The sequence below is a fragment of the Lytechinus variegatus genome, chromosome 8, assembly GCF_018143015.1.
Source record: "Lytechinus variegatus isolate NC3 chromosome 8, Lvar_3.0, whole genome shotgun sequence".
In the NCBI taxonomy this organism is placed as follows: Eukaryota; Metazoa; Echinodermata; class Echinoidea; order Temnopleuroida; family Toxopneustidae; genus Lytechinus; species Lytechinus variegatus.
In genome coordinates this window covers 27,088,123-27,110,064 of record NC_054747.1, presented here as the reverse complement: position 1 = coordinate 27,110,064, position 21,942 = coordinate 27,088,123, and the positions used below count along the sequence as shown (strand labels likewise).

General features: G+C 36.0%; 1 protein-coding gene across 1 annotated transcript; it reads right to left on the bottom strand.

The window, feature by feature from the left end:
• Nucleotides 1-4,275: 4,275 nt before the first annotated feature.
• Nucleotides 4,276-7,280, bottom strand: LOC121419604 (synaptogenesis protein syg-2-like). The gene is made up of 4 exons (XM_041614061.1): nucleotides 6,935-7,280; nucleotides 5,560-5,892; nucleotides 4,817-5,161; nucleotides 4,276-4,517 (listed from the first exon to the last, which is right to left on the bottom strand). Exons 1-4 carry the CDS (start codon nucleotides 7,269-7,271, stop codon nucleotides 4,276-4,278), a joined length of 1,257 nt encoding a protein of 418 aa, XP_041469995.1. The 5' UTR covers nucleotides 7,272-7,280.
• Between the last annotated feature and the right edge of the window lie 14,662 nt (nucleotides 7,281-21,942).

The window sequence follows — 21,942 nt, the reverse complement described above, 5'->3', positions numbered from 1 at the left end:
TTTTTAGACATAAATAGTTTACAGAAATCACCCGTTAGATTTCTTTAATATTTGTAATAATCGTATTGTCAATGAATATTACAGGGCAGTTCACATTTGGAGTGTATACAGCCACATGCATGCGACCACACGCGTGTGGTTATATCCAATACTAGGCACCGCTGAGGATACCGCTACACGCGTCACTTGCACCTATACTCTGCAGCGGCAGTATCGCAAGCGCGTGAAATGACCAATGTATATTTTGGTATTTCTTGCGACGGTACATGTTGCAAAACTTCATCACAAAGGTTTTGTCTCTCGATTTCTTGGACATACAAACAATTCTCACTAATAAGTTCCCTGTCACCTGCTTGCCGATCAGGTGAGAATGAAATGAGAATATTATATGTTGGCCTAGAATCTATGTCAACATCAGTGAAATCGGGAGATAAAACCTTCATGATGAATCTTTGAGAAAGATATATTTTCTTGATAAATAGGTCAATCCAATGACCTAGCAACCTGCCCAGTTTCACTAACACATCGTTTAAATTTAATCCTATATTGTAACAGATTCCGTTACCTGAAGCACACGGCCAAGTTGTGTCATTGCTCTCTTGCACACAGTTCGGTGGTTAGAAATTTTGACGTAAAACGTAACATTTATTTTGAATGGTTGATGCCGCAGTAAGGGATTAAATCCTAATTCCAGCCTGATGAAGTTGTTTGGTTGAGTCAGACAATAAACTCAGTTCTAAGATCCAAAACTCCAAAATTATTATTATTTGTTAATTGCTATTAACCCTTTTATTGAAGGGCAAATTTGATCAGATATTCTCAGTTCTGCACATTTGTAACACTGGTATTTTCTTTCCTTGCTACACACATTAAACAAAATTTAAATGTCTCTTAAATTCATTTACAAATAAATTAACTATATTTAGTATTATGTTCGCCAATTCAAATGTTAAACTTTATTCATTTCTGGGTGATTAACAAAACACAAATGTAGTATGACTGCTTGCTGAATGCATCGTGTTCTAATATATTTTTCAATTTTATAAAAAACAGATGGATCTGTGTCATGATTATTAAATCTCTTTCTCCAGTTCAAACCTAGATGCTAAACTTGATTAAACCTTATATCTATATTAATTGAAAGAGAAATATTCTATGAATCAGTTACTTAAATATATTTCCTCAAAAAACTGCTTGGCTTTCAGTGTAAATAGGCAGTCTAGGTGTACATACATGTCTCTGCCCCCCCCCCCACACACACACACACACCTTGATAAAGAAGAATGACTCCTACCCCCTGTGCTGCCACGGGTAATTGCTCCTAGTAAACTAAATACGTCTTTAAAAGGCGTCTATGATTACTGCTTCCATATGTTAACATATCAATTAACAATGCGTTCAGCACGTGCCCAAAGGCGCCAAATTTAAGTTGCTTGCCTTCGAAACACAACTACGCCACGCACGACTGTATGCTTTCCTTTACGGAATGCATGCATATACACGTATGCGGCGTTTTCATTTGAACTACTTCACTCGGCCTACATAATTTTGACACGTTAATTTCATTACTTAAGAACCATATTTCAGCATGACACTCGGCTTATCTGATAACATAACTAATAGACTTCAATATAAACAAATACTACTCACGTCATTGGGCTCGTATTACCAAATTGAAGAAATTAAGCAACAACTATGGGCAAGTGACACGCCTCCCATGATCAGTCATAATAAAATGCGCCCTCAATCGGTACGCGAAATCTAATAAAAATCGATTACAAGATAAAACATAAACAGTATCACAACAAATTGAGAAACTACAACAACTTCCTCCGGTACGCGACATCCATCTTGTGACAAATATAAACTGAAATGAAACCAGAATAATATTTCACTTGCCCCTTTCACTTATTTTCATTTTTTACTGTTTTATTTTTCTTGGTCGTGATTTTTTTTATTTATTTTTATTTTCATTTATTTATTTTTTTTTTGGGGGAAGGGCGCATTGCTAATTTCATATCAACGTCAGTGGACAATTGACTAAACCAATCATGTACATAACATTTTCCCTTTGAACTGAAGGTAAAAGATAAAAAATGAAAATGTTTTAGATATCTTGCGATTATGAAGCTTGTGCATTTTTTTTTTTTGGGGGGGGGGTCAGGTTCATTTATTACTCATATCTGGCGATACTATAAACAAAATGCTTATACACCAGAAAAGATAATGGCAAGTATAGATAATCGTAAAACTGATTATAAGGTACAATGGTCACCACGGTATGGCGGATGTAAGGATAGTAAAGAAATTCCGAAGGCAAAACGAGAAAGGAACTTGCATAATAAAAAACAAGAACAAACACATAGCACATAAAAGGCAAATCAGACACATAAATGCCTAATAAGCCGCGAGGGGGGGGGGGTAAAGGGGGTGGACACATAAAGGGTTTATTTTCAGCGGAAGGAAACTCGCTTAACTTCGAGCCATTATTCATAGCCGAAATTTTCAGTATGGCCTAAACAAGGATCTGTCTCGGCTGGACAAATACATTTTTTTATTAATAATTTCAAAAATTTCTCATAGGTTTATTGTTATTATTATTGCTCTACTCTCCTCCATACATATTAACAGTTGATTTCAATATAGAGTGATTTAGGAGGTGATTGTCACCTCCCTTAATCGTAATTTATTTTCTTGATATATAAGCCTTTATCCATTCCATTCTTGCAGTTTCATGATTGTGGTGGCGTCATAATATGTGATTGTTTCAATGATGTCCTCACGCGATACTTTTTCTTATTATTTTTCTTATTATCATGATAATTATGCTGTTTTGTGCGCGGTCCTATGACTACCACAATCATGAATGTTATTATTTCAGTTCTTGTCACTGCGAAATTTGTTGTATCCCTGAAGAAGACGTGTGTTTAAAGTCGAAAATTTGGACTTCAAAATAAACTCAGTTAAACTAATAAACTAAGTGCAATGCATTACCACTTTGCCTCATTAATACATGTATATATATATATATATATATATATATAATATATATATATATATATATATATATATATAAATCAAACTAAATAGAGAATAGTCAAAGGATGCTCAAATATTGAAATATTTGAGCATTCCTTGACTATACTTCATTTAGTTTGATTATTATTTTCTTTCCGTGACGGGGGACATTCTTCGTTATTTCATCGTATATACATACATATATTTAAGAGGTCATCTAAATCGAATGAGTTGCCAAACCTGTTATGCACGTATGATTATTCACATTTATGTTTGATTTGATTTTTCTTCTACATAACAATATAATATAACCTACATGTAACAAGCATATATAGACAATAAATCAGGTATAAATCATTTAGCATAAAATCAATAGTAATGATAAATTAAGAGCAAAATAAATTATTTCATGATTTTTTTTAATAAATCACGAATCGCCAATGAATATAAATTATCTCTTATTCCGTGACTTATTGACCATGTTGGATTTTGTTTTTTCAAGTCCTTGCAAAGATGGTAAATACGTAGTTTTCATAGCTTCTTAACAAATAAAAAAAAGATTGTTCTTTGTTGTTCAGGGGTTTTCCGGCGTTGGCACACTATTTATGGTATTTGTAAGATTTAGAAAGTGTATGTTTTCTTTGAAATGATTAACATGACGTCATAGACGTTAATTGAGGTTTAGAATTATTGGTTGAATAAATAATCTGAAATTGAATGGGTTTGTCAGTCATTAGGTCAAAATGTAGAGACTACGAAATAAAAATAAACAAAAAGATGAAAATATGCATCTTGAATTTTTAGAAAAACTTTCACCCTTCATTATAAGAGTAAGGTAGCCTGTATAACAAAGGCGATTTTTGGGGGTTGGGTTTCTTTTTTGGTGTTTTCAAGATTTTGCCATTTTCATATTTATTAAGTGCATAGCCGCACGTAGCGACCTCCCCCCCCCCCTCACGAAATTTTCGAAAGTGACACATTTTTACTGACTCCAATTTTCACAACATTTACGAAAAGTGTGCGCGAAATGCCAAAAAATGTCTCCATGACAAGCTTGGTCGCTTTGCTCCCTTACTCCCGACCTTCTTTGAACAAAATATGCGTGTGGACATGATAAAGCATGTTTAAACATAGCGATGGGGCATTGTTGATTTAAACTGCTTTTATCCATCTACATTTCGTTGACGATTATAATTTCATTTACCCGTTTTCTTATTATGGCAATATCTGAATAATCCACCAAAAATTATTGTTTCATTAATGCCATCGCCCCTCTTGGTCAAACATCATCGGTATCAGAGTCAGAGTGCTTTCAGCATCATATCGATCAGCTGCATTCAATGAAGTCTCCAGCGATGAATTATCTGTCAGGTTTCTTGATCCGATGTACCAATGGATGAGAGGAGCAGGATATCCATTAAGAGCTCTACAGGTTATGTTGGTCTCTGCACCTTCAAACATGTCACCTGGGATAGATATTGTGGCATCGACCGGTAGCCCTTCATAGAAACATAAAGCCATTGGTCATAGTTAAACTTCAGCTGAAGAAATAAGCATGGTCTTGAACATATCCCGGACAGTTTATGGGGAATAAAACAAAATAAACGTTAAATCGTCAATAACAGAAATAGAGAGTTCGTGTCATAAAGAACTACAGGGGAGAAACTACATTGCAATATACATCTCAGGTTTGCAAATTATACTACATGAATTTCCATCGAATGATCTTACTCTTTAAACAATTCTACCGTAAAAATATTGATTGTTAGAATAAAATCATTGAGGGACAACAGCTCACCGTAAACAACTAGTCTTGCTGTCAGTAATTTAACAAAGAAGGCGTCCTCCATATACGAGGAACATACAATGTGCATTCCATGTTTCGTGGCATCTGGTCTTATGGTAATGGTACTTTCAGTGTCAAACAAAGTGTCGTCTAAAATACTCCTATTACTCGAGACATTTGCAAGGATCGGAGTCCTCTCAAAGGCATCAACTATAAGCCAAAATGATAGTTCGGTTGCTGGGAATGACCCGATGCTTTTACAGGTGATTGAAGTCAGTGAATCTTCTTGAACGTATAGGACTGTTGAGAGTGACTGGTTACCTCCAGTCGGAAAGAGCAGCACACTGGCCGGCAAAACTGTAAATATGGCAAGATATAAAATAAGAGTAACATAAAGAGGGATATATAAAGAAGGAAGTATTGAATGCTAGACGAACATGCCCTTTTGTGAAAAGCGGTTTTGGAATTGAATGATGTTTAAATAAATGAGAAATAGATATTGTGTACAATATCATATCACCATGATTACTGCAAAATGATGTTTAGAAACAGCCAGTTCGTATTACATTTAAATGGACTCGGGGACTAGAAAATGGATCTGAAATGCACGTGATATTGCAGCATTATTTGTTCAATTATTAGGTTATTTTCCATAAATGGAATATTAAGAAACTTAGCAAGGACTAAAAATCTAATATTTTTTTAGGCTCACTGTGACATCAATACATGTATATGATTTAGTGAATATTTCATACCATGAACATTCAGACTCACTGAGCGTCTAATATTTTTCTGTAGTTCTGGGTGTGATGTAATGCAGTTAAGAATTTGTCCGTGATCGTTCCTGGACGCTGTGATTATCAAAGTTCTCCAGGAGATGTAAGATCCATAATGGATGACATCCGACTGATCGTGATGAACAGCGGAGACACCCTTAGGTGTCACCCATTGCAGTACCACAGGAGGCCTTGCCCGAGATGCTTCACATGTGATACCAAACGGCTCTCCAGCAGTTACACTTATACTGGTGTTGTCCAAGTATTGCCAGCCCGATTGCGTATCAGTCATAACGACCCTTGATGGTGACACTAAAGAAAAAAAGGATATATCTAAAACTTGTGTCTAACAAGTTTCCTCACTTTGCTATTCATATGATTCGATGATTAATACAATTGACTATTTTTTTTCTTTATGACGTTCTTATACAGTATCGTACAAAAAAAAATGATAACTTAACACTTTGCTTTGAGATAAGGGAGATCAAACAGTTCAACGCATAGATCCTAATTGCTATCTCAAGTAGATTGTGAAGAACTATTAGATGTACTAGATTGCACTGGCGCTGTCCATGGCATGGGCAGAGGTAAAGCCACTGGAATTTCCTCTTGACTGGACTTTATAAAAACTATGTACTTTTGAAGAATATCAATTGCATTTTTTATGTTTTATTTTTTATTTATACGAAACTTTGTTTTCCAGAGACAGTAATAATGTTATCATACAGAGTGAAGCTTATTTCTATTTCGTGTGTCTTGTTACATAAGGTATGGCTAATCTGATTTTTTTCATTAACAAACATACTACTCAACAGGAATGAGTAACGATAAACATTAATTCGTATATAAATAAACGTCTTATAGCTAGCAAATAGGAGACAGGTCCATGTACATTTCTGAAATGACGGTCGTAAGATGGGTATGGTGGGTTGACTGTTTCAATAAATTGTCCGCATAGACGTACACTAAAATAATCCACGGTGATGAATGTCTCGTGAGAAGGATTTTGCGGGACTTCAGTTTTGATATTTTTGAAATTGGTAAAGAAAGCTAAAACATTCAGGGATGTTGGTAGGTATCGCATTTGTATATCATCATTGCTTAATGAGCACTGAAGTAGAATTGTTTTTCAGTGTTTCAGAATGGTAGGTGATTTACCAATAAACAAAAGTGAATCACAAGATTACTTATTGTGTCTAGCTTGTTGATTGTCTAACTTTTGAGTATAAATTATATTTATAGTAGGATCGTTCATTGACCTTGTCTTTTATGTTCTTTTATTTTTTATTAGCCAAATCTAAGTAAGACTGTATTGAATGTCGCTCATATGTTTTACACTTCCAATATCCTTTACCTGGATTTAGTACTTCCAGTATGTCATTTGCTGAGCGTTGGCCATCTAGGTAAATTACATTGCATGTGTATCTCCCATTGTCACCAGTAGTCAAATTGATTATTGTAAGCGATGTGCTGCGGCCATCTCCCATCAACTTGTATTTTGTAAGATTGGGAATTTCAGATGTACAGCTACTCGCAGAAGTGCACGATTCATAAGCAACCTGGCTGCCTCCGTGTGTCCAATGTACCGTACGGTCATACGTAGGAGGCGAATAGATGCACGTCATCGTAAAATCTTCTCCTTTGACGGGTAGGGTCTGCCTTGGTTGGAAAGAAATCGTGGATGTAGACATGGTAGTGCGGGAGCCTGTAAATGGATTGGGTAGGAATATTTTCAATTATTGGTAATAACAGACGGATTGCTAATTCATAGCATATTTTCCAAGACGGATATCAATTTTAGACTATCAAGAGGTGCAAAGTTGCACCCTTCATGATATTTAACCTAAAGGATGCACAATTGCACTTTTTTTGAGTTCTGCTGCAGATTTGTTTAATCATTTTTTTACCTGTATACAGAGAAACCATTTCGATTAATAATGACCACAATCTTAGAGCTGGTTTACATTCGGGTACTTTGAATTATATCATACATAAATTATTATATTGATTATACGTCATGTACGTGTACATTTCGTCTTTTGCTGAATCCACCCTTCCTCGTGTAATATTGTTTATTCTATTCACAGCCTTTATTTACTAAAAAGAGAAATGCTACAAGCCAATATGTATGTATTTGAATCTTTTAAATTCGACTTACCATTACCAAGGAAGAGAAGAACAAACAAGCACCAAATATGGTAAGCCATTTGAGATCTGGGTGATACTGACCAATCTAAAAGCCTAGTAATAAGGAAACATTCAAAGAGAGTTGCAATTTGTGAGACAAATTTCGTTTCTAGGAGACATCATCGATGAGTGCCTAACACATTGAAGGAATATGATGAGAATTTGATCGATTGCTTTCAGTCGCCCATGCCGTTAAACACATTACAACAGTACGACTGAATGTCTTGTCAATGGTCGAAAATGAAAGTACGATGTTTTGTCTATAGATTATATTGACTGTATTGCTGCATTTCAATGATCTAGCGATAGAGTGTGCTCTTTCCCCTATCACAATTGAGGTTGAGCTTTGAGGATTCCGTGCAAAAAAAATGTCACGACACGGCTCTTAGGGATGGGCTCCAATACACAATAAATCCGAGATACTTCAGAGAACATGTTCCGAAAGCATATTGATCCTAATCAACACCATTAACATGCCACCGTAGCCAATCGGGGTAAAATAATACACAAAAACTCTCTTAGAGCTACGAGCAATCTTAGTCATTGGGACTTAAAGTACTGCTAATCAACCAAACTTCGAAATGACTTATGACACCACATGTCTTTTGACTTAAGAACTTATAAATTGACGTCATGTAGCGCCGCCATCTTAGAGGCTGGTGTATTTGCCTTCCATGCATTGTTGCTCTGCAGCTGGCCATCTTTGACAACTCAATTTACGTGTATTCCTCATTATCCTCTGAGGGAGGAAGCTATGATACTGTGACGTAAAATACATGTACCAAACATCTATTCCAACGAGGTGACATGATCACCCATCTTTTCCCATAACCCTATCTACAAATGCAACACTCCTATAAAACTTGTGTGAAATCATTTTTTAAGTTTGTGACCCAAGGTTATTTGCGAAAAATATTCATAGGAATCCGCAGCTGCCAAGGTCCAAAGTACATCATTGCTACGAAAGGATGTTTATTCATTTAACTTCCAATTCATTAAATAAAAGTTCAAATAATATCTACATCCTGTCCACATCTAAAATAAACCCAAGGGATCTATTTTTTTATCATTATGATCACTAAGTGATTTTCCTTCGTTTCCCCAAATTGCACCACAGTAATTATGGTAATCAAACATGCTTTGTATCAAACTCTTATAAAATACCAGTGCTGTGGTTTACTTATGAATGTAGTCTGAATCTCTTGAATGGGTCCTGTTAAGTGACGTCTTGCTTAATTCTTTTTTCTCTACGATTGTTACAGTACCTAGGAATTTGATTCTAATTCCTAGGTATTTCATTTGAGTTACTATTTTGTTCACATTAGGGCCAGTAAAACATTGGGTACTTCTGTCTGTTTTAACGATCTGATGTCCACTCCGAACTCGCATGTATCTATATGAAACGTTAGTCTATTCTTCGCTAGAAATTTCTAAACAATAGATTATCAACACGGGTGTTTACTTTATTATTTCTATTTTATTTTGATAACGGTACTTACAACGTTTCGTTATTTTTGTTAACACATTCTCACATTCTCCTGCACTCGGATCATAGAGCTTGATTCTTTTATAACCCTGCTACTGCGCAACATCATAATAAAAATAATGAAACAGGATTTTAACGTTCTTGTCGTTTTTCTATTATCAATTCAGCGATATGAGAAACAACATGGTATAACATCACACAGACATATACATACATGTAGACCACTGTTGAAATAAAGAGACTACAATTGTATTATGAACACTGATATACTGACCCTTGCTACAGACCTGACATTTAATGTTTAACATAAAATTTCTAATAAGATAATATTCACCGCATGGATGGTGAATGATTCATAGAAGTATTATAATTCGTCTTAATTGGTAGGGGTACTCACTAAACAGCATACAATTTGATGTTTGACTGGAAATTTAAAGATTTTATTAGCAGAGTCAGTTTCTTTGCGAATAGAAAATAATTACTTTGATCAGTATCGTTAACAAATTGGATACACAACCTCAAAAATCAAACAATTATAATATGATGATAATATATAATGATTTATATAGCGCAGAAACTATGTGCTCATATTCTACTTCCCTGCAAAAAAGAGCCGGTGAAATGCTTTAGAACAAAATAAGAAAAGGGGGTAAAAGATGTATGGGAATTATTCAAACAGATATGTTTTTAGTTCAAGTTTGAACGTTTCTAATGATGGACAGGATCTTATTACATACGGCAAACCATTCCATAATTTTGGGGCTGCACAGGCAAATGCACCATCTCCAAATTTTTGATTTTTGTATTATGAGTGGGGATATGAAGGAGCAAATTATCAAGGGAACTGCGCAGGTTGTGAGAGTGTCTGTGAACTTTTCTTTGTAAAAGCTCAGAAAAATAACTAGGGACTTGGACACTTATTGCCTTGTATACGATAAATAAAATCTTGAATGATATTTGTTGGCGAACTGGAAGCCAGTGAAGATCCTATAAGAAAATCTGGATTGACTACAAATCAGCCGTGCACATGCGTTCTGTACTCGCTGAAGACGCCCAATTTGAGACGAGGGGATCCCATACAGCAAACTGTTACAATAATCTATCTTACTAATAATGCATGTATGGACAATTATTTTCATGCTTTAAATAATGATACATTGAAAGTTCAAAATAGTGTGTATTTCTTATACAGAAGTAAAAAGAAATAAGTAAAACGTTTCAATATATGTTAATTTTGCGTGTCAGACACTATTCTGTATCTAGAGGGCAGAGACCCTAAATGTATCTCTTCAGGGCATTATTAAGGTTAATGTTAAAAACTACGAAACAGTAAATTAATAATCAGTTAAAACGTGCACTTTGGAAATTTCGAACAACTCTCCCAAATCACCTCTTCAATGTGATAGTAAGGCACCCTGCATAACAATGGAGATTATGTTTACTATATTCAGAACCGTGCGCAGAAGTGGTAGCAGTTGCTCCCCCTCCCCTCCCTTGAAATTTAGAAAACCTACATTTTATTAATATTTTTCACAGACTTCAACAAAACTAAAATCCTTCATTTTCATTTTAAACATGTCAAAATCTTCCTAAGACAAGTTTCCTCCTCTCTTCTTTCGAGTTTTTCCGAAAAATTGTATGCGTCTTGCCCCTCTCCCCGGAAAGAAAAAAAAATCTACAGCCATGATAAATCGTGCCATAAGAATGACGCTGAATCATAGCTGACTGGATTGTTGTATTCCAATTAGATTTCGTTTTCGCTATTTTTCTCATCCATCCCTTTCTGTAATTCCTTAATAATCTGCCATATAATAATGTGTCATTACTGCCGATGATATCCTAAGCTTGCATAAGTTAATCACAGACCACATAGTGGATAACATATGTTGAACTATTTGACAGAAAATACGTTTCACATGATTAAACTTATTTGGTGTAAACATCAGAGTGCTTACAACATCATATCGTTCAGCGCCGTTGACCGAGATCTTAAGTGATGAGCTATTCGTAATATTTCTTGATCTAATGTACCAGGTTACGTTAGTCTCTCTGCCTTCGAGCATATCACCTGGGACAGTCATTAGTACTTCGTCTTGCAGCCCTTCATAGAAACATGAAACCATTTTTGAAAATTAATCTTTCTCCTAAAGAAATAAGCATGGTTTTTATCAGAGCCCGGACAGTTTATTGGGGAATCGAATGAATTAACGTTTAATTATCAATAACAATGATGAGCATTCCTTTCATTTAGGCATTTGAGTAAACTACTACCTTGCAATTCTCGTCAGGTTTGTCAAATTATACTACAAAATTTTTTATTGAATAGTCTTAGTCTTTTATCAGTTCCATATTATTACTTAGTTCTAAAATCATTATGGGATAACAACTCACCGTGAACAATTAGTCTAACTGCTACCATTTTAACAAATAAGGCATCGTCTATATAGGATGAACACAGAATGTGCATTCCATGATTTGTGACATCTGGCATTATGGTTATGGTACTTTCAGTGTCAAATAAACTGTCGTCTAGAACACTCCTATTACTTGATACATTTGCAGGGATCGAAGTCCTGTCAAGGTCGCCAACTAACCAAAATGATAGTTCGGTCGCTGGGAATGACCCGATGCTTTTACAAGTGATTGAAGTCGGTGAATCTTCTTGAACGTATAAGACTGTTGATAGTGACTGGTTACCTCCAGTTAGAAAGAGCAGCACACTGGCTGGCATAACTGTATGCATTAGAAAATTAGAAAAGAAGGGTGAGGGAAAGAGGGAGAAAGATATGATATGAGACAGGCCCTTTTTGGAAAGCAGTTTAGAAACTTCATGATACCATGCAAATAAAAAAAAATCAGAAGACGATATGATTAGTCAATTAACGTACTCATTATCCCTGAACTGCTAAATAGTGCTTAGAAGCACCTGGTTCGACGCAAAGTGTCAGCTTAATCAAACTATTTTGGATTAACAGTGTATTACAAAAACAGCAAGTACTGAAAACCCAGGGATGACAACATCGTGTATATGTATGAAAGTTTTCCTCATGAAAAATACATACCACGAACATTAAGAGTAACTAAGTATCTAATAGTCCTTTGTAGATCTTGGTGTGATACGATGCAGCTGATGATCTTTCCGTGATCGTTTCTGGTGGGTGTGATTGTCAAAGATTTACGAGAGATGTAATATCCGTCTTGAATGTCATCAGACTGATCGTGATTAACAACGGTCACATCCTCTGGTATTAGCCATTGCAGAACTGCAGGAGGCCTTGCCCGATTTGCTCCACAGGTGATGATGTACGGATCTCCAGCAGTTATACTTATGTTAGCGTAGTTCAAGTATTGCCAGCCTGATTGGGTATCAGATACAAAGACCCTTGCTGGTGGAACTGGAGGAAAAGAATGCGTTTTTATTCAGGATTGAAATCCAAATGTGACAGTTCTTCTAAATTCCTATTCTTACATGTCTTATGCTTCAGTTATTCATATCATTAATTGGTTTTCTTGCAATCTTAATTAGCTTCTTTTGCGTGTCTTTTACACTATAACTCACGAGTTTTCTTTGATACTAGGGACATCTAATAGTTCAACGAATCTTCAGTAGATAGTGAATACCTATACGACTGCATTGTTCAAGTGCTGCCCTTGACATGGGCAGTAGTAAAGCTACAAGAATGCCCTCTTGAATGGCTTTCATCACAAACTTTGTGTATCATTGAAGAATGTCAGTGGCATTGTGAAAAGCACTGCAATATTCGATTTCTGTCATGTTCATATTATGTATTTCATATGTAATATTCTCTCCCAGAAATATTAATAATTCTATAGAGAGTAAAGTTTACTCCTATTTCAAAATAGAGTGGTGTGTCTTAACAGTTCGTGTAAAGCTTATCTGTGAATTTTCATTAAAAAAAATCTCAACAAGAATTTATAGATAACGTTAACAAGAATTTCAACGTGTGTATATTCTTATAATAACAAGCAGATAGGTAGCATGGCCCTTGTATGAAATGACACTGACGAGATGAGGATGATGGGTTCCTGTAGCAATAAACTGTCCTGATAAGCATAGAAATACACGAAAAGCCACATTAGCAAGAAACGTATAATTAGACCAATCCTGAAAGTGTGCAGGAATTTGATTTCAATATTTGTGTTTAATTGGTAATGAAAAATATGGCTTTCCACCTTCGTTATTACCTGGATTTAGTGCTTCCAAGTGTTCATTCGCTGAACGTTGTCCATCTGTGTTAAAAACACCGCATGTGTATCTCCCATTGTCACCAGTGGTCAAATTGATTATTGTAAGGGATGTGCTGCGGTCATCTCCCAATATCTTGTACTTTGAAGGATCGGAAATAGAAGTTGTACAGATACTCATAGGAGTGCATGATTCATAAGCTACCTGGATACCCTCATGTCTCCAATGTACGGTGCGGCCAGTCGAAGGAGGCGAGTAGATGCACGTCATCGTAAAATCTTCTCCTTTGACGGGTAGGGACAACCTTGGTTGGAAAGAAATCGTTCCTGAAGACAAGGAAGAGGGCGAGCCTGCAAATGGATTGGTAAGGTAGGAATTCTTTTAACAACCATTGTAAAGATTAAGTCATTGCTTATCCATAGTACTTTACAAGATAGCATCTGTTTTATATCAGTAGGTGCAAAGTTGCGGTTTTCAAGATTCGAACGGATATTTGACTCTAGGGGTGCAAATTTTCACTTGTTTTAGTTTTTTTGCTGCACATTTCTTTATTTAGTTATTATACATTTCTATTCAGAAAAAACTTATTCAGCTCTAGATAATGAATCATGAGCACATATTTAATAAACAGGCTTACAATTGGTCCTTGTTAAAGTTTATATAAATTATGATCATGTACATTGCCCTTTTTTCGGATTGTACCTTTGTGAACCTAATGTTTCTGTATTTTATGCAGTTTATACGTCCTCTCCAAATTCATTGCTCATTAAGGGCATTCTGAGACAAATACCGGAATTAAGAATGGAAGAAAGCGGGGTTTTTTTTAAGGGGGACCATTTGCAGACAGTCTGAATGCAGTGGGCCATAACCTCACTTCAAATTATCTTACAGAATAGAATATTGTTTACTTTATTCATAGCCTGTATTTACTACAAAGAGAAATGCTAAGAGCCAAAATGTATGCCTATGGTGTTTAATCTTATGAAATCGACTCACCATTACCAAAGAAGAAAAGAGCAAACAAGCACCAAATATGGCATGCCATTTGAGATCAGAGTGATAGCATCCAATCCAATAATCCAGGTAAAAAGTTAACATTCATTATCAAAATGCAAGACAGCTACAGTTGGTGAGACAAATTTCGTTTCTAGAAGACATCCACGATGTGTCCCGAACACAGTGAAGCAATAGTGATGACAATGAAATTTGTTCGATTACTTTCAATCATCCATGCCGTTAAAGCACATTACGAAAAAACGACATGATGTCTTAAGTTGTCAACGGTTGAAAATGAAAGTACGATGTTATATATATTAAATATATTAAGTGTATGGCGGCATTTCAATGATCTGGCGAGAGAGTGTGCTCTTTCTCTTATCCGATTTGAGGTTGAAGTTTGCATAACCTACTTACATCAAACAATGGAGTGGGATGGCGTCCAGAGAACCGTAACGACACATGTGCCCAAACGAACACAATCAGAGGTAACTCAGTGAAAGTGTTCCTGAACACATTTATTGTGTGTAAAGTTCACCCTATTGATCCTAATCGACACCGCTAACTCTTAGCATGCCACTGCCGTTAATCGGCACTCAAATAATACACAACAAATTATCAATTTACAACCTAGCCACTCCATGCCATAACTTTTTTTCAACATGTTTTTATTAGGATTTCATTTAAATGAATTACATAAACTGCAGATAACCCCCCTACACATACACACAACTTTGAAATTACTTATTAAATCACATGTCATTAACTTAATAAAGGCCTTATTTACTGACGTCATCGCAGCTCCATCTAGAGGCTGATACCAATTTAATGCATGCGTTGGTAATCTGCAGCTTTCACTTCTCTGACATCCACGTTTACGTGTATTGCACCTTGTCAAGGTATAGTCCTGATTTCTCGTTATTCCATTTAAGTTAATCTTTTGATTACATTAGGTCCTAAGAAAACATCGGGTATACCCCAATCAACCAAAATTGCGTGTGTCTATATGCACCGCCAATCTATTCTTCACTAACCTTTAGTTAAATGTAGCAAAATCATCGTTGAGGTTGTTAACAAGAGTGTTCACTTTTTTTTCGATGTGTATTTTGAAATGGTACTTGGCGGGGTTTTTTATTACCATGAACACGTTCCCACGCAATCTATTCATAGCAGGAATTACTTGAATCATTCTTGTCAACCCTGCCCATCCACAACATCAGACAGAACAAAACTATGAAACAGGTTTTATCCCTTTTGTTTATATTTTTGCTGAATCAATCCAACAACATGAGAAAAAATATATGTATATACATCATATGCCATATGCATAGACCACTGTTGAAATAAAGATGCAACAACTGTATTGTCACCATTGATATACTGGTCATTAAATGTTAGACATGGATTAATAAATATCTAGTTAAATCGTCTGCCTAGTGCATAGAGGATCAATTATTTACGGAAGTGTTAATCCTCATCACAATTTTTAACTGGAGTACTTGGGGGTACTCAGTTAACAATATGAAGTCACGTGTATGGTTGGAACAATATTCAAGATTATAACAGCATCATCACTTTCTGTGCGAACATAAAATAATTACTTTGAGAAACATTCCTAAGAAATTTCATGCGTTTTGACCCCCCCCCCCCCCGGGAAAAGAATATGGGTACGGCCATGATAAACCTTGCTTTAATTATCGAAATGGAGCATTGTCGAGTGGAACTGCGGAAATTCATTTGAATTCCGTTGTCAATATTTATGTATATTTTTCTTCGTTGTTCATTTTTTTTATAACTGAATAATCTGGTGATTTTCGGTTTTCATTACAGTCATCGTCCTGATCTAAGGTTGAAATTATATTTGCAAAACCTTTGTGTTATTCACGGAACACAAAGTGGATGAAGTAGGTTGAGTTGCCTGACAGAGAAGACGTTTGCCGTGGTCAAACCTATTTGTAATGATGGTCAGAGTGCTTTCAGCATCATATCGATCAGCACTATTAATGGATGTCTTCACAGATGAATTGCCTGTGACGTTCCTTGACCCGATATACCAGTGGATGTGAGGAGCGGGGTATCCATTAAGAGCTGTACATGTTATGTTGGTCTCAGAGCCTTCGAGCATATCACCACGGACAATCATTACGACATTGTCTGGTAGACCTTCAGACAAACATAAAAAGCTATTGGTCATAGTCAAACTTCAGCTGTAGAATTAAGCTTCTTTTATATTATACATAGCCCGGACAGTATATTGGGAATCAAACGAAATAATTTTAAACCATCACTAACAGCAAAAATGATTTTATTTATTGAAAAAAAAACACATGAGTAGCTATCTTTTAGTTCTTTTCAGGTTTGGTTAGGCTATTTGAGATGAATTTTCATTGATGATCTTTTATCAGTTAACAATATTGACTCTAGGTTTTAAAGATATTGAAGGAAACAACTCACCGTAAACAAATAGTCTAACTGTCAGTACTTTAACAAAGAAAACATCGTCCATATTCGAGAAACATACAATGTGCATTCCATTGTTCGTGGCATCTGGTCTAATGGTAATGGTACTTTCAGTGTCAAACAAAGTGTCGTCTAAAACGCTCCTATTACTTGATACATTTGCGTGGATCGGAGTCCTGCCAAAGTCACCAACTAACCATAATGATAGTTCAGTTGCTGGGAATGACCCAATACTTTTACAAGTGATTGAAGTCGGTGAATCTTCTTGAACGTGTAGGACTGTTGAGAGTGACTGGTTACCTCCAGTTAGAAAGAGCAGCACACTGGAAGGAAGAACTGTATGCATGGCAAACAAGAGAAGAATCGTAAGAGAAAGTACTAGAAAGAAGAATGAAGCATTGTATGATATGCAGACAGGCCCTTTGTGGAAAGCGGTTTTGTAACTTAATGATACTGCGTGTAAATAAATAAGAGATGATCTCAATATAAAAAAATAGATAAAGAAAAATCGTGTGGACTGCGGAATGATGCTTGGAAACAGCTCGTTCGTCCTTTTGTAGATATGCATGTAAATAGATTGAAATGGAGCTTAAATCGACGTAAAGTGTTAGCATATTTTGTCCAATGCTTAAGCTATGGTGAATGAATTGAGTGTTTTGCAAGAACTGAAAATCTAGGATTCCCTGAATGACACATACCATGAACATTCAGAAGAAATGAGGATCTAAGACTCCTTTGTATTTCCGGGTGTGATGCGATGCAGCTGAGAATCTTTCCGTGGTCATCTCTCGTGGGTGTGATCGTCAAGGCTTTCCGGGAGATGTAAGATCCGTAATGAATGACATCAGATTGATCCTGATGAACAACGGTCACGTCTTCTGGTACTAGCCATTGCAGTACTGCGGGAGGCCTTGCCCTATTTGCTCCACATGTGATGCTAAACGACTCTCCAGCAGTTATACTTATATTGGCGTTGTTCAAGTATTGCCGTCCCGATTGGGCGTCAGAAATGAAAACCCGTGAGGGTGGAACTGGAGAAAAACACAGTACATTAGAAATAAACACCCTCATCCCAAATAGCTCTTTACCATTTCAGTTTTTAAATGATTAATCACTTAATGATTTTTTTGTTGGCGAGTATGAACTCATGCAAATTTTTCAAAGGGCTAAATAAACAAATAAATAATAAAAAACAATAAAACAGTCATAATATTATTTATATTATGTATAACCTGTATTCATATTTATTAACTTCTTACAAATAACACGTCGGAAAGAGCCCGTTATATGAAATGATACAGAAAGCAGGAGGTGACGGAGGTTATGTAAAACTAAAAATATCTACAATTAAATCACCTTTCACATGTTTGGTGAAAAAAAGCATCGTCGATAGAATCTTTGCAGTTTGATCGTAGGCCTTTTCACACGTTAATCCTGAATTCATCTTTAGAATCACTTGAACTTTCACACAGAAGATTCGTACCGTAATTTGGGTAAAATTTTACTGGAACTTCCCTCCGGAGTCGAATTGGACTTCGTGATTGTGATTAGCGTTCATGATTCAAGTTTGGTTTCACACGTTCTAAAAAAAGGCATTACCATTAATTTTTACACCGGAATCCTTATTCAATTTTTTTTTTACTGCTTAAACAGCGAATAGTCTCGGGCTCTAGGTAAAATTATTTAGATATTTCATTAAGATGTATTTTCAGTGGGTAAGAATGATGGCACAATACTGGATGAGTATTAAGCATACGCATTCGTAGATATTTAATTTTATATCATCACGCTCATTGTGGTTAACTACTTCGTAGGGATGTTTTTTTTTTTAATTTCAGTAAGAACATGGTCATGATTTAGAAATTACTAACATTAAAATGATGTTATGCGTCGCAAAATAGCGTGCTTGGTTAAACAAAAATCTTAGCTACGTGGAATGAAATGTCACCAATGCTGTCAAATCTCCCTTTTGTTCTTACCTCGATTTAGTGCTTTCAGTATTTCAGTCGCTGAACGTTCTCCATGTAGGTTAAATACATTGCATGTGTATCTCCCATTGTCACCAGTGTTCAAATTGATTATTGTAAGGGATGTGCTGCGGTCATCTGCCAATAACTTGTACTTTGTAGGATTTGAAATATTGGGTGTTCATTCACTTGCAGTTGTGCACCACTCAGACGCAATTGGTGTTTCTTCGTGTTTCCACTTGACAGTGCGAACATTCGAAGGAGGGAAATAGGTGCACTCCATCGTAAAATCTTCTCCTTTGACGGGTAGGAACTGCCTCCGTTGAAAAGATATCGTGGCTGTTGACATGGTAGAGCGGGAGCCTGTAAATGGATTGTGTAGGAATACTGTCAATTATTAGTGATAGCAGAAGTATTGCTTCTTCATAGTACTATACAGGGTGGGCATTTATTTTAGACTCTCAAGGGTTGAAAAATTGCATCCTTCTAGATTTGCGTTGATTTTTTACTCAAACATGTCAAAAAGGGTTCAAAATTGCACTTGTTCAAGTTTTGCTGCAGGTTGTACCATTTTGCGAAGGATAACACCCTTCGTGCACCTTAAATGCGTAACACAGTCCATGGTCTTTAGATGGATATATGCCCAGGAAGCGCATTCCGAGACAGACGTGAACAACGCAATTAAGTGAAAGAAAAAAAAATCTGATCCTGCTGATGGCAAGCATGAATGGGAAGACATTTTTTTGTCAGCAGTCTCTGAAAATAATAATACAGTTACGGAAGAAGTCATACTTTCTATATTCTTTGTTTTATTAACAGCCTACCTTTACAAAGAGAAGAAAAAACGGCTACAATCCAAATATGTATAGATTCAATTTTATTCAAATTTAATCAAATTCGACGTACCTTTGCCAAAAACAAGAAGAGCAAACAAGCACCAATTTTGATAAGCCATTTGAGATCAGAGTGATAGTATCCCATCCAATAATCCTGATAACAAAGAAACATTCAATATCAAAATTCAAGATAGTTGCAGTAGGTGAGACAAATTGTTTTTTAAGACATTCCCGATGTGTCTAAAACACATTGATGTAATAATGATGACGGTGAGATTTATTCGCTTACTTTCGCTAGCCTATGCCGTTAAGCACATTTCAAAAGTGCATGTTCGGCTTTATGTCTTAGTTTGTCAGCGGTCGAAAATGAAAGTACGATATTTCATATATCAAATATATAGCTGCATTTGTTCGGACGACAGAGTGTGCTCTTTCCCATAGCCGGTTAAATGTCGAGGTTGCTTAACCGAGCATACAATGGATTGGGAAGGCGTTCAGAGAACTGCCACGACACATACCCTTCGGGATGACCTTATGCAATGACATCATCGCACCGCGATCTTGCCTGACATGCCTTGTCGATCTTCAACTGGCGCAAACCATAAGCCAACCCTTCCTTGAATGTTTGACACATATGCGCTTCTTATTGAGATGACTTTGATAACCTGAAGAAAGGATTTCATTCATTTTACTTCAAATTTTCTATTGAAACACATTTTTTGCATTTTGGTGACCTCTGAAAGTTGGATCAGGGAAAGTCACATCTACCCTTATGTTGCCTAAGCGCAACTGCATACCAGTCATTCTGTCTAATATAAAACATTATTTGTTTTATTCCTACCGAATTAATTTCTACAACTTGCTGGCTGTGATGGCTTCCGGTACCAGCAGAGAAAAAAGAAAAGAACTGTTGAACATTATGAAGAGATCTGGATATACGAATCTGATTCATGATATCGCCTTCTTGTCTTTGGCTCTCTCAAAACAATTTAGTCTGAATTTGTGTTTGTGTGTGTCCCGTCTCCTTCATTGCAGATTTTCATTGATGGTTATAAACATATACAGTCATTCATTATTTTAGCCCACTGTATCTTTTAGCATTACTATCAAAGGCAATGGTTTGTATTTTGTTGATATTCTGTTATCCATGTGTGAAATATGACAATAAAATTTTAAAAATACAAGCTGATCGACCTAGCGACATTATATCTGTATGTCCAGCTCTGACGTACATAGGTTCTCAGGCAGCGAGGATAGTCGAAGATGTCGCCTGGTGTTGACTGACGATGAACCAAGAAGGTGTATCGGGTCTAACTACAGTGTAAAGTTAATTTATTTAAAAATAAATGATAGTTAGCTAAGTAGTTTATCTACATGTAAGTAAGTCTATAGACACAACAGGTGGATTATACTTATGTCATTAAGAAAATTCAGTTAAAAATCAATTCAAAAGACGATAACTGAGCTGGCCCAGAAACATTTCTGTTGTCCATAAATAATCTACAGATATTAACAAAATCTACCAATCAGATATTACACAAAAGTTATAAACATATACTAAAATTGTTCAAAACTCTATGGACTTCCTATAATGTACAAGCATCGAAAATCATATTGAATAACTAGGCACCTGTTACGTTTAGAACCATGCTATCATTCACAGACCAAGTGGTGGATAATGTAGGTAGAACTGCCAGGCACAGGAGATGTTTCCCATGGTCCAACATCTTTGGTACGAAAGTTAAAGTGCTTTCAGCATCATATCGACCTGCATCATTTTCAAAAATATTCAGGGATGAATGACCTGCCATATTTTTTTATCCTATGTACCAGTAAATGCGAGGAGCTGGGTACCCATTGGCAGCCTTGCAGATCACGGTACCTTCTGTCCCTTCTTTTAATTCAGCAGGTAAAGTCATAATGACCTCATCCGGTGGTGCTGTAGCATGTTAAGAGAAATGCAAAAAGTGACATGTTCTATTAAAGCATCAAAATCATTAGCGGCCATGGGTGATCTGCTTGATGAAGCTTCATGTAGCAAAAATAAACATGTCGGCCTAATTAATTACAATATATTGCTTTCCCAAACGCCCATTCTAGAAGATCATAAATATATCGGCCACATCGAAAATACATCGAATTGTTATATCAACGACTACTACTACACCTACACACACACACACACACATACACACCTTCCTTGTTATAAAGCTTAGTAACGTT